We start from the raw sequence: 13,914 nt of genomic DNA on the forward strand, positions 1-13,914 counted from the left end.
TCAAAAGATATACAGTAAGGCTCACTGGGTTATTGCCAGATCCATAAAGATAGTGGAACACTTCCTGCAGAGTTTAAAACCACCATGCTCTTTTTTTCTCTCCAGAAAAATGTGACAAAATCTTTTTCAAAACTTTCTCACCATAAAATTCATAGCTCAAGATCAGATTGTAAGGCAGTAAAACAAGGCAACTTATTTTTAATGAAAAAGTCTCTTTTGTAAAGGAACTGTCTTTTAGTTTATCAGTAGATTGGCCCAATGTAACATTATCATCAGAGTCCAAGTGGTGATAATGACTGGGCAGTGTCCATGCCAGCTCCTGTCTTCTCCTGTTATCTGACCAGAACAGGAAGGAAAGATTTTATTACATTTTAACCTGCAGACACGAGAGACACACACACTAGTGGCCAGCAGTGGTTATAGAAGATCCTATCACCATTGTTTTTCTTTCTAAAAAAGCAGTCTACAGAAATTTTCAATCTGTACAGACTAGTGGACCACATCTCCATTTGACAACCCTTTGTGAAAATCTTTTGTGATACGGGGACCATGATCCAGTCACACATACCAGAAGAAAGTTCCTGCTGATGTGTCTGTATCTGGTCTGGATCCTTCTTTTTCTGCTACAGAAAGATGGCAGCACCAGATGATAATGCCCAACCAACAGAGTGCCCTTGTAACTTTTGACTTTACATACAGGAACAACTTGCAGCTCAGACTACAGTCACCAGATCTAGAATAATAGATGTACTAGAGGATATGATCCCATTACTGTAACCTCATTACCTTACTGGCTTCCACATTTGATATCTTACTCAAAAAGCTAACTGCACTGCCAATATTATATTTCAGTATTTGTTATCTGTTACAACAAATGCATGAATTTCATAGCCAGCTGAATGTAATGATGTAACACCTCAGGAGAAGGTATCCTAACATTACAAAAAAGCAGCTGATTGCATTTGTTTGAGTATGATACAAGTTTTCTTTCTCTTGTAAAGCTAATTTTTAAAAGGAGAGATCTCAGCAGGCATAATGGGAAGATTTATCATTTATTCTGTAATTAGCATCTCAAATGCTTGGTCCTGAATGTTATAGACAAAACTTTGGTGGCAAGCAGAGCTTCAATATATAAAATGTAAGTTAACATAAAGTTTTGAATAAGAATCTTCCTTGGTAAACAATCATTTTTAGCTCTTTATATTTCACAGATAAACCCCTTTCATTGTTGAATGACATAACACATTGCTTCACCCTTCGTGACCCAAATATTTCTCCATTTTAAGATGCTCTTTGAAATAACCAGTTGTCCAAGAAATCTACAAATGCTTAGCCAGTCCCCTCCTTTTCTGTATTTCATATAGGAACATTTTCAATTGTCAAAGAAACCTGTAATTACTTTAAATTTCTAATCATCAACAGTAGATCATAAAAAGAAAAAAATAGTGATTTAATACACAGACAACTCTTGTTTCTTGAGGAAACAGTTAAAATACAGAGTTCTATAAACCTAGTTCATGTTGGACAGCAACAGGCTCCTGATGGGATTAACTCCTTTGAAGGGAGCTGAGCAGTTTTATCTGACTCCTTGCAAAGCCAGGCACAGACAGATGCACATGGCAGGGTGTCTGCCTGTAACCCTGTGATTCTCAGAGTCCACAAGATTAATACAAGGGTAACTGCTCTCCCAGAGGATGCTAAAAGCCTGGATTCCCTTACCTACCCATTTGGTAGGTGATTCTCCAGTGAATTATCCTCTCACAACACAGCTAACAGCTCTACAGAACAGTGGTAACTGGGGAGAATTACACTTGCAGAAAATGGTCTCTAATAATGTTGCCACTCGGAGGTATATCTTGGTCTGGAAAATCTCTGGTATAAAATTTCTGAAGTTTTTTTATCTTGGCCTTTGTGGATTTGTAATGGCCCTGCTGGCTTTGTATTAACCTTAACAGCCTTACAGTTGAGTCTTTACTCTTGTACTCCTTACTTTCCACTTCTTATTAACAAAGATCAAGCTTTTAAAGAAAGTAAAAAAAAGATAATTTCAAGCTTCCCCACACACCTCCCTTTAAAAGCTTGCTTCTGAGTCAAGCAACTGCATATTTTGCTCATACTTCAGAGCAAGTCCTGGCTCCCTAGTTACCTACTTCCAGTCTCAAGTCTGCCCAGGCTGGTTTTAAAGTTAATCCTTAATCTCCATTAGCAATGGCATGACCATGGTGTAGCATTTTGGTGGTACAGTAAAACACCCACATAATCACACACCTGTCTCTGCTGCATCTTCATCCAAAACTCTGATGTAGTGGATGTTTACAGTCTTGCTGCAAAAAAGCCCCAGTAAACGCTGTTACAGGCTACAGTGAGGAAAAGACATTAAAACATGAGGGAAACAAACACAGGTTCTGTAATTATACTTTACTGCAACTCTGATGCTTTGTCTATTCCTGGAAGACTCCTTTAGCTAAATTTGTTTCAGGCTTTTTTTCCCCTGTATCAATTAAAACACAATAAGCATGTATAATTTTCTTATTATTTTATTGAAAAGGTACATTTAAAAAAATACACAGACATCTTACTATTATGGATTGCTGATAAAGATGCTCTAAAAGTTAATTCTCTCTTTTTTTTTTCCCTTTCTTCCACCTGTAGTCCCCATTATCACATAATGACTCCAGTCTGAGCACTGCATATTGATTCACCTTTATAAAAGGGTTGGGGAGGTAAGAAGATGGGTGGGACATTACTGCAATATATTCAGTAAACAGAGAATATGGTCAGTTATAAATATTTTATGTTCTGTACATTATTGCATTAGGGAGCCACAATGTTATGCAGCATTGTTACAAAGGAAACTAGTTAGAAATTAAGAAAACAGGATATTTACGTACAAACACATGGATCCATTGTCTTCTTGAACAACGCATGTGAGCTGTGGCAATGTGCAGTTGAAAAGCTTTTTTTCTCTTTAAACATTGCTTAACAACACCAGTGAAGAAACAACAAAAATAAGTTAAATGAAAGTAGCAAACAAGCAGTAATCTTAACTCTATGTTAATATGGCTTTCTATTTTTGATTTCTCTAAATAAAGTATGACACAAAAGAAATAATTAAAAGCTTCAGCATTGCATTGCTTTCAAACATTTTCACAGAAACTAAAATATTAAAATCAGACATGGTACATCTGTTGTACTACACAAGATACACCAGTACTGGGGTCTAGGACAGCACACAATCCCTGTCAACAAGAGCACACAAAAAGAATGGATGCAATTATTTTTTGAGATGTTATCTGCAATCAAGCATTTAGTTCATCTGCCTGTTCCTTTTTTCCACATTAGATTATACCCCGTTGCTTTTCAGAGGAGTATTTACATAGGTGTGAGTGAGGAAGACCCTAGTTTTCAAGTCTGCCAGGAAAATAGTTTATGTTCCTTGATTCCAAGGTGCATCATACAAATTGGAAAGAAAAAAAAAAAAAAAGAAAAGAAAAAAATGAATAGATGCATGAATCTTTAATGGTATAAATTTTATGATCAATTTAATTTTTAAGCAAATCACACTATTTTGATTTAAAAAATAGATATGGAGTGAAGACAGAGTTGTCTAGACTCCAAAACGCAGTGCTGCCAGTGACGGATTTTATGATGCGGTTGGATGATGTGTCACGCTGGATGGCATCACAAAAGAGAAACGTTTTTAAATTTCAACCCCTTTCCTGCTTTCCTTTACCCTTTGTACTGGCCATATTTATCTCTTTTTCACATCAATAAATTAGTATGGTGCAAAGAGTATGGAGGCAGGCGTTGCCCGGATGGGCCCATGGGCTGGCCTGAGGAGAGCTGGAGGAATTGCTGGTGCCTGGAACAGGGATGCTGAGGGCCGGGGAGGGAGGGACAGAGCTGATGATACAGCTGCAGCTGCAGCAAGAGGAGATGAGAGGAAAGCAGGTGCCAGCGGCTTAATCATGTCCTTCTGGAATGCAAGTTTTGCCTGGAATAAAACACACACACAAAAACAATGTAAATACAATTCTCTCAACACCCACTTTTACCTGAGGGAAAAAGTGAACGCTGGCACAGGGAACAATTTAGCTTCTCACAGAAGCCTCCTACCAGTTGCTTAGAAATGTTACCTGCACTGTCCTTTTACTGCCAGGGCAATTAAAGCAACCAAATGCTACATTTAAAGATAAATACATCTCTTGAGTCTAGAGACCATCCCACTAATGTTTAGAAGGAAGCATAGTTTGCAAGTGAGTAACTTTATATAAATTATAACTGTGCATGAAATATTAAAAATACCCCCATGATTAAGATGATTTCATACTGAAAATTATTCAGCATCAAAAGTCAAATTTTCCACTTGCAAAAATGAATTGTAGAGAAATAGAGTGGACAAGATGGGAAGATGGTATTAGTCCAGCCAGCTTTGCACCTTCCAATGAAGACCTGCTCTTTCCAAAGTAGAAATATTATTTAAGACTGATAGCAGAAAGAATTTTTTCTGAGAGATATATATGATTCAGTTTATGATCGACAAGTGTTGCTGGTGCTCGTGGTGAAACAGCTAATCAGAAATATATACACTTGTATCGGTATCTCTCACTGAAAATGGTTTGCACTACAATCATTCAATTGTGGAAGCAAAAATACTCATGTTCTTCCTTTATAATTGCTGGTCTCTCCTTATGCAATAGATGATAAAATGATGTATTATGTAAGTGAAGAAGATTAGCATGGGCAGAAGCTATTGAGTGGGGAGACAGAGAAAGCCTGCAGCCTTTCCATTTGCCTCTATACAATTACAAAGACATATCAATATTTTAGCATTTACAGGCTTTTCACATTGTTTCTCTTGCTCACAGACATTTGCATCTGTCTCTTTGCAACCTGTAAAATGTTTTTGTGCCATAGGTGGCATTTTCTCTAATGAATAAAATACTGGCTGTGTCATGAGCAAATAAACATACAAACTGTGCTGTGCTAAAGCCAGCCTGAACTCCGGCTGCAGATGATCAGCAGGACCAGTTGGGGGATTCCTGGAAATGCAGGTGGGTGTGACAGGGATTGGCAAGTGGCACAGAGACAGGAGAGGTGTTTGATAGTCAGTGACAGACACGGTCTGAACATACAGGTCATCAATTCTCTTAAACACCTGATGGCTCTTCTGCATCAACTAATAGATCCACACAGTATTCTGGTATGCAGAGAATGAGCATTGGTATTTTTATATCTTAACGTCCTATGTTCTTTTCCCTGACTGCATCCATCATGACTTAAGAGTTATGTCAGGTGTGCAAAAAGACAGAGTATAGCCATTGCTGCCTTCAAGGGGAAGAGCCCTCGCTCAACAGAGCTGATACCTTTCCATGGGGCACATGGTTCATTCCCCATTTCACTGATTATTCCCTTCTTTCTAGCAGTAAATAATACTTGCAGTGCTGTCTGCATGCTTTGGACTGGGCAGACAGAATACATAACTGTCTTCAAATCTGATTCCTGTGCAGACTCAGCCTGCAGGGGAAGAGAGGCTGGAGAAGCGTCAGGTCTGTCATGTTCCTGTCTCTGTGCAGTGGGAGTCCCCAGGGTCACAAATTCACACAGACAGTGAAGAGAAATAAAAATACTTACTGCTAAAATACTTGGGTTGCGCTGCAGTTTGTTGTAAGGACTATATTTAGGTTTCATAGGCTTTCCTGCAACTCTGTCCTTATGCCTTCGGCTGGAAATGTGCTGAAATAAATATCCTCACATTTAATTAGCTCTTTAAACATTTCTCAGTTTTGTGTTTGAAATTGATTTATCAGCAGGGTATGCCTAAGCCCCTGTTTGTAAGATAAAGTAGGTTCTTTAGAGAGAGCAAAGATGAGCTTTTCTAAATTAAACATAACAATTTGGAGCATATCAAATAGAGAATCAGAAACTGATCAAATACAGCATATTTTGTAATTCAAGACCGGCTCTGAAAGTCATTGATATTTTGGTTAGTATTTCCTTTTTTCACTTAAGAAGCTTTAAACCAGACAGAGCTGTAATCACTAGGTCATAAGGATATTCAGAAGTAAGAGGTAAATTTCCATCTTGCTGATACTGCTCAGTTGTATAAATAATTCAATATTAGCTGAAGGAAGAACCAGTACCCAGGGATATGTCTATACATGCAATTTAATATTATCTTAGAGCTAACTGAAAAAACAGGGAATAAGAGGACACATTCACACAGCACAGCACCATCCAGTCAGAGATTCCCATTTGGGTATCAGAATCACTGCATCTGTATGGGCACAGCTCTGAACCAAGGGCTAATTGGCTCAGACAGAGAACAGCTCCACAGGCACACAACAGCTACACTGCTAATGATAATGTTGTCCGACATAATTCAGACATATCTACGGTATTACCCTACTGGTGATTGTCCCAAACCAATAGATTTGAGTCGTGTTTTCCTTCTTACAGAGCATTAAGCATTATTCCAGCAGACTGAAAACAGCACCAAAAGATGAATTCAGGACCCAGAATTTCTTAGCGTTAGAGGAACAAGGTTCAAATCTCTATCTTGAACCACAGAAAACTTTTAAATGAAATCTGCTATTTCATTCATTGATAACTGACACCTCTGCTTTTACAAATCAAGCCTATTTTTCCCAACTGAAATAATTAGGTGAATTTGACCTATGACAAAATATTTAGAAATAGTTGTGGGAAGACAGAAAAGAAATGCCAAGTTCGTTCAGTATTCAGCAACACATCTCCACACAGCCCTACACTGCACCTACAACACTGCAATGCAACTTCAACCAACTCCTCCAAATATGAGCAAGTTACCTGTTTAAGCTGAATTTCTGAATTAACATGGACATCACAGATTTCACAATGGAACGTCTTGTTCTGCAGTCCTGAGCCTTTACTGCCATTCTGCACCTTCACTCGGGATCCAGGCCTAGGGTAAGACTTGATGGGACCAGCACCATTCCGAGCTTCAACCATGGTCTTGTGCTTGGAGCCTAATGGGCAAGAAGATGCAGGTGAGTTCATGATCAGCAGCACAAAACATTCCTTCAGCCTTGGGACTTTGTAACATTTATCTTCAAGACAGAATGGTTGAAATCCCCACAGACTGGGACTAATGATCACTCTTGTTTTGGTCAGTGTTGTTCCTGCGTCCTTGGTTTAAAGGCAAGCCAGAAGGCTTTGTGAAAAAAAGGCAACAGCAGGCATGCTGGACCTCACTATCTGGGAGCAGCGTGTGACTGCATGGCCAAAGTGTTTGCTGCTTATTCTTTTGCCAGATTCCATAGAGCCAGTGAATAGCAGAAAATGGTATTAGCCAAGACTGGGACAGGAACCACAGCAATCCTTCAAAACCTGCCTAGGAACAGTAATACTTCAATAAATATCCTCTGATTTGGAAGAAATGGCTGCTTTGCCCATTTCAAGAATGGATTACAGCTGTAAAACCAGCTTCAATGGCTTGTTAACAAGCTTTACATCACCAGCAAACCATATACAGAGCACACTAGGGATTGCTGCTTGTGGCCCAAAAAAAAGAGGATATCTAATCTTCAATAATCAGAAGATTCTAGGACATCTAGGAAACCTAATGAGCCCACCCCAAAATTATAAAAAATATCAAATAACAAATAAATGACTGTAAGTTTTATCAGCAAAATAGCAGATAGCAATGATAATGAGACAAAATATGAGAGAGAACACTGACATTTTAGAAACCTTAAGTGTTATAGAAACATTATTATCATACTGTGATCCTCAGTGTGAAGGTATGAAGGGATCCGATTAGTTAACATGAAATGTAGGAATTTTGTCAACTAAAAATTTAGAGAGCACATGAAGGACAGTAAAAAAAAATAGAGAGTGCTTCAATAGAGTATCAAAATCCACACAGAAGACTGCCATTAACAGGACTGTTTTTGTAACTTGCTATTTTTAATTTTAACTAAAAGATACTTTAGTGACGTGTGGTACCACCTAGTTACATTGTGTTACAAAAATGTTAACACACAACTGACTTGTACCATATGGATACTCACCTGTATTGTGGGCTTCTAGTTGTGAAAGGGAATTCACAGCCACTTTGCATAATGAACAGTAAAGTAGTTTTTTGGCTTTTTCCTCTTCTGACTCAGTAACTGTGTTAGCAGCTCCGTTTGTGCTCTTGGAGGATGAGGCAGGTGCTTCAGGTGTCACTCCAGGTTTGGGAAGAAAAGGATCCACTTCTGTATTGGACTGCTGACCTGCGCTGTTGGGTTTTTCTTTCCCTTTATCTTCTAAAAGAAACAAAATACATATTTTTTTTTATGCCACACACACAATAATAGTCCTGTGGGTTTAGTAAACATAACACAACAGGGGGCTAATTTATCTCATTTTATAAAAGAGCAGCATACTTGAAATCTTGCTAGAAGTCCTGCCATGAAATGTGTGTAATTTGACAAAAAGGGGGATTTTCCTGTTTTTAAAGTTACCAGTGACTACCAAAGAGTTCACCAAATTCACGCCAGCTGTTGTTGCTGCTGTGCTGCAGGCATGGCCAGCTGAAAGGAGACCAAGCAATCCCAAAGGACGCCAGGGTTAAGGATTGAACAGCACTCAACACAAGCAAGGTTTTGCACTGGGAATTAAATAATATTCCTCAAAAGCAATACATTTGCCTTTGGAAGGGCTCAGGTTTCTCAGTCACTGGGAGAACACTGAAAGGCTCCAGCACCATCTTGACATCCCTCATTACAGTTCCAGAAGTTATGGCACTACACATGAACACAGTTGCTAATATTTTTAGGTTTTTCCCTGAATGATTCCCCATGTATTTGTGGATCAGATGGCTTCTGTGTGCATTCAGTGCATTCCTTTATCACTTCACAAGCATGAGTCAATCATCTGTGCTCCTACGAGACAGGTAGGCAGGTATTACTTCATTTTGCAGGTGGTGATCACAAAGCAAGAGATAAAATGTCCCATCTGTGCCTACAAAGGGACTTTATGCTAGAGCCAGGATTCAAATGCTCCCTGCTTACATGCTGCCCCTCAAGGGCTCATTGCATTTGAAGCTGTTCAGCTGCAGGCCTCGTGACCACAAGCCATATTAGCTGCCAGCAGGAAAACAAACTGCTCAAAACAAACACAGGATGGGAGGAGAACAGTGTAGTGGTGCTGGTATGAGCAACCCTGACAAAACAGACACAAGAAATGACTAAGTAACTGTCACTCTGAACAACTGGAATCAAATTTCGTCATCTAAACAGTACAACATCTACATAAGAGCAACCTCCCCATTTGAAACCCATGGCTAAATTTGAAATGGAGTTGAACTGACTTGAAATACTAGGCTCTATTTTGAGCACTTATTTTTTAATATGGACCCTTGAACTTCATGTTTACCGCTGCCAGACTGTCTTAACATGCCTTTGTGTATCAGGCCAAGAGTGTGCTACCGAGAACTCTGAAAACAGGATCGTACCCACTCAAACAAAACACTTGAAAGTGTGCATGAGCAATGAATAGCCATCCTGAAACCAAACCCCACAGTTGCTGGCGTATTTCCCAGAAGTGCACTGCAGTACATCAATTTTAGATTGTTATAAAACAGGAGAAAGAAAATTCTAATAAAAGAACTATTATTTTTTAAAATAACAATAAAAATACTTTGAAACTATACAGCATGAACTGTATTAAACATTGAAAATAGTCAAGTACAAAGACTATTATTATGGCCAAATTATTGTTAAAACCAGATTCTGAAGGTATTTTGATAAAGTATGACAAAAGAAACTAACGTTAAATTGTACTTCATAGGCTATTCAATTTTAAAGTCTCCATAGTAATAAGTCACATCTGTAAAAATCTAGAATACTTTATATAACTTATGAGTCTTCATAAAATACAGTCTCAATAAATAGCATTTCCTAACATTCTAAATTAAAGAGTTTTCAATACTGAAAATTCTCAGAGGTGCTAACATCTACAAATGAAACACACTGAACAGATGTCATTTGCAAATTTACATCATGAAAAATTAAATTGTTGTTGTTTTTTTTGTTCTATGCAATATTATGCCAAACTGCAAAAGGTGTAACACCAGGATATATGTCAGCCAGAGTGGAATAAAGGAAGGTTCCACAGTATTTTGCATTTCAGGCCTTAAAGGAAAAATACACCTATAGAACTGCAAGCTGTATGTTAACAAATATCAACTATACTTCTAGTTTGGCTCTGGGGTGTTTTTAAGTTGTCCCCCATGTATTATTTTTAATGTAAGCATAAAAATTTGGTGCTTTTGAAACACCTCCTCGAGAGAGAAATTATCACCCCTGTGCCACAAGCACAGTGCTTACCCTCCTGCCCACAGCCCCTGCCTGCATTGATCTCACTGATCACAAGAGGGATCAGACTTTATTTGTTTTGTCATCAAGTGTCTGCAGAGTAAGATCCCAAGATATGGAAGAAGATCCATTTTACATTAACATTTACAATTGGGCCACCAATTACCATCACAGTACGATGGTTTTCCAACACTGAATTTAACAGATGATTGAAAAAATTAGATTTCATTTCCCACTTCTCCTCACTTAGCTGGCCAACAGCTGATGTAGTATGTTGATTTTTATAATATTCCCCAGATTTATGGTGTTTTGACTATTCATATTCCAACAATTCTAGAGCATACAACATGTAACACAACAAGAAAACTTCTACGAAACTAGAGAGAAGTTACCAGCATGCAGCTGGGCTCAATTCTGCCAGTATCGCAGCTTTTGGAAAGAACCTCAGTTCACATAATAATTCCATCATTTGGAAAGCTTCCTGACACAAATAAGCTCTTCATCGATGCGGATGTATAAGGAGAGACATACGCCCCTCCATGAATTAATGTTTCCTTCCACCATTCTAAATGTTTAATGCAGAAGATCTTCAAAGATCATAATTGTAAGGTTATTATACAGTTTGACTCCCACAGAAAGTACATGGAGCTAAGTGTGTATTTGTCACTGCAGTGGGGCCAGAACTGCATTTTCCTGGCTTCTAAAATCAGAAAATTGTACTTCTCCAAATGGGCTTTTGATAACAGCTTATTGTTTCAATCCACAGAATTCAAAACACCATTACTTACAGTTTTATGTTTGAGAAGAAATGCCAACTATTCAACAGTGCAAAGCACAGGAAATGCAAATTGCATGTATATACAAAGGACAAAGACGATTACTCTTTTATTTGCACTTATAGCACAGAGCTAACGATATCTGCACACAGAAATAAAAAATGTAACTGTTAATGGCTGTATGCATACCCATACTTCAAAACTGTCATCACCTCATGAAATACATGTGAATTGTGAGATGCAGCTGTAGGATTACAGTCCTCTTGCTATTTCTGAAGGAATTATTGAGAATAGGCTCAGATTTGCTCTAAGCTCCACCTGGGTCGGTACCAGCAGAGCCAGGCAGAGCCCAACAGAGTGCAGGGGTGAGTCCATCCTGCCTGGACCATGGACACACCAGCTTCTGCTGCACAGTTTGGCACAGCACAGCTGGAAGAATGAGACCCAGGCACTACTAGACTACTCCCTGAAGGCAGTAGCTATGATTCAATCTGCATCAGGGTCAAGTTGAAATGCTCACACCAAAACTCATGTGCAAGAAGTTAATTTAAAATCTAATCTGTACTGTTTTCCTATATCTGTGTTCATTTTCCACACAGAAAAGCCATATTTCATCTCTGCCTTTAATTCCAGAAAAGTAAATTGATGATTCAGGTTCTTAGTGAAGCCTGAATTTATTTTGAAGTAGAGCCCAGGGAAAATAACTAAAGCAAGCTAATTAAGTACTGCTTTGGGCTTGGTAATATCAATGCTTTTCTCACCCATTACATTGTTTTAATACTTCTTTGAAGTTGTTTTCACATATTTCTTCTTGTTTGACTCATGCTTGTGTCAGCGCCATGTTAAAATTCAGAACTTATTTACCTGATCACTACTGCATCATTTTGAGTACCAAAGTCAGGACGCTGCAGGGCAACAGGACAGGTTCAAACCTACAGGTTCTACTGCTTCGGTTCTGAAGCTGCAGTGACTCACTGACCTTTGCAGGTCATGCCACTCTCACTACAGTTGCTGTGGCATAGACAATAGGTCCTACCCAATAAAGGCTTTTTTTTTTTTTTTTTTTTTTTGAGGCAGTGATGCTTTAGTGCATTAGAGAGAAATTTTAATTTGGACTTTATGATGAAATCATACATGCTATTTTCAACAACAAAAAAATAGTAACTTAATATTCAGATGCTTAATTCAGAATTTACATCTTGATAAAAATAAAAACAATGGGAATTTAAAACTCATATATAGATCTAGAAATCTGATAGTTTTTCAGTACCAAAAATGTTTATTCCTATTTTTTGTTATTAAAATTTTTAAAATATTGTTAAGTATTGTAAATATTGTTTAAAATATTGCTAAATTTTTATTACATCCCTCAACATGCCTATCTGCCCTGTTTTAATCACTGATGATACAAAAAACATCTTTACAATAAAGTTCTGTTTCACAACAGCTTGTTCAAATAGCAGTTAGAATTAAAATATCCAAGGTACAAATGATATGTGATACACTTGCAAGAGCCCTTTCCAATACTTATGCTAAAAGCTTTCAGATACGAAGTTCTGCTATGATCCTAATAGTCCTCACAAAACTGTCACATAAATTTTTTGCTTTATTTAATAAATAAACAAATTTGCTCTGGCTGTGACAGTAACAGAACAATGTTTCAATTGCTGACAATACATATTTTTTATGTGACCACATGTAATAAAAAGTACACCTTTGCACTTGCCTGCTTCTCTTCTCCACCAGAAACTGGGACTATTGCACACAACCTGTGCTGAAGGCTGAGCACGGGGAGAGGGAAGGATCCTGGGGCTGAGAACAGCTGTGCAGCGCTGACTATGATGGGGCTGGCTCCCCACTGGGAAGAGACCGTGCCATGCTTACAACCACCCACTGCCCAGCTTCAGCTTCACACCTTCCCTTGTGCCAGGTCCTTCACTGCACTCCCCAGCTCCAGGCACCGAACAGCAGCTCTACACAAAGTGCTCATAGCAAAAGGGCAGCGCAGACACTGCAAAGTGGCCACTGCTGCTCTACAACCCTGCACTGAAGCTCTTGTGTGAGATTCACTCATTTGCCATCCTAGGTATAGAAATCTGGTTTTATATTTCTTTTACTTGCTCACACAATAGCGCACATTGCCAAGTTAGAAGAGAGCATAATGGAAAAATTACTTTTGGCAGTAAAATGTTTATTATTCTCTATTGTAAAGGTAAGAAAACAGTTAAAACTTATGCTTCTTGACAAACATGAAGGAAAGAGCCACGCGATTTCCAGGGCAATTTCCAGCCTAAACCAGTCACATCATTTTTTTGCTGTGTTAGGAAAATACTGTGTAACTCAGTCACTGCATGGTTATCAGGGCCATACAATCTGTGAGCACAAGTGATGCACAGTTAGGGACAAAGCATTTGGTCCAATCAGCCTTGTTTATGGTGGTGCCTCACAGTATCACATCAGTGCTGAAAGAATAGCCTTTTAAAAAAAGGACTGCTTGGTGTTCCTGATCATTTTCAACTGATTTCTAACTGTGTCACTGCCTATGGTAACTAAAATCAAAAGTGATTTCTGAAAGTAAATGTTAATATTTTATTTTTGGGATACTGAAAGTGTGGTGCCAATATTGGCTTGTGATGGCCTTGAGTTCATGTAAGTTGTGCTACAGGGAGCTGCTATTAGTTTGAAGTGTTGAGTTTGGAGACTAAGAGAGAGTTTGAGGGAAAGCAAACATATCTCCCATACTGGTAAAGGTGTACTGAGTGAAACAGATTATCAGGTTTGCCCTGCAATTTCAACAG

General features: G+C 38.4%; 1 protein-coding gene across 9 annotated transcripts in view; it reads right to left on the reverse strand.

Moving 5' to 3' along the window:
• Positions 1–2,534: 2,534 nt before the first annotated feature.
• The window catches only part of ZNF385B (zinc finger protein 385B), a 150,225-nt gene continuing 138,845 nt past the window's right edge, over positions 2,535–13,914 (reverse strand). For all 9 annotated transcript variants that reach the window (XM_058840362.1, XM_058840363.1, XM_058840367.1 and 6 more), the window contains 4 exons: positions 8,052–8,288; positions 6,829–7,007; positions 5,635–5,736; positions 2,535–3,994 (listed from right to left, as the gene is read on the reverse strand). In XM_058840362.1, coding sequence (XP_058696345.1) covers positions 3,776–3,994; positions 5,635–5,736; positions 6,829–7,007; positions 8,052–8,288 — 737 coding nt within the window. In that variant the 3' untranslated portion in view covers positions 2,535–3,775. The remainder of the gene's footprint in view (positions 3,995–5,634; positions 5,737–6,828; positions 7,008–8,051; positions 8,289–13,914) is intronic.

Source organism: Poecile atricapillus, chromosome 5, assembly GCF_030490865.1.
Source record: "Poecile atricapillus isolate bPoeAtr1 chromosome 5, bPoeAtr1.hap1, whole genome shotgun sequence".
Taxonomy (NCBI): domain Eukaryota; kingdom Metazoa; phylum Chordata; class Aves; order Passeriformes; family Paridae; genus Poecile; species Poecile atricapillus.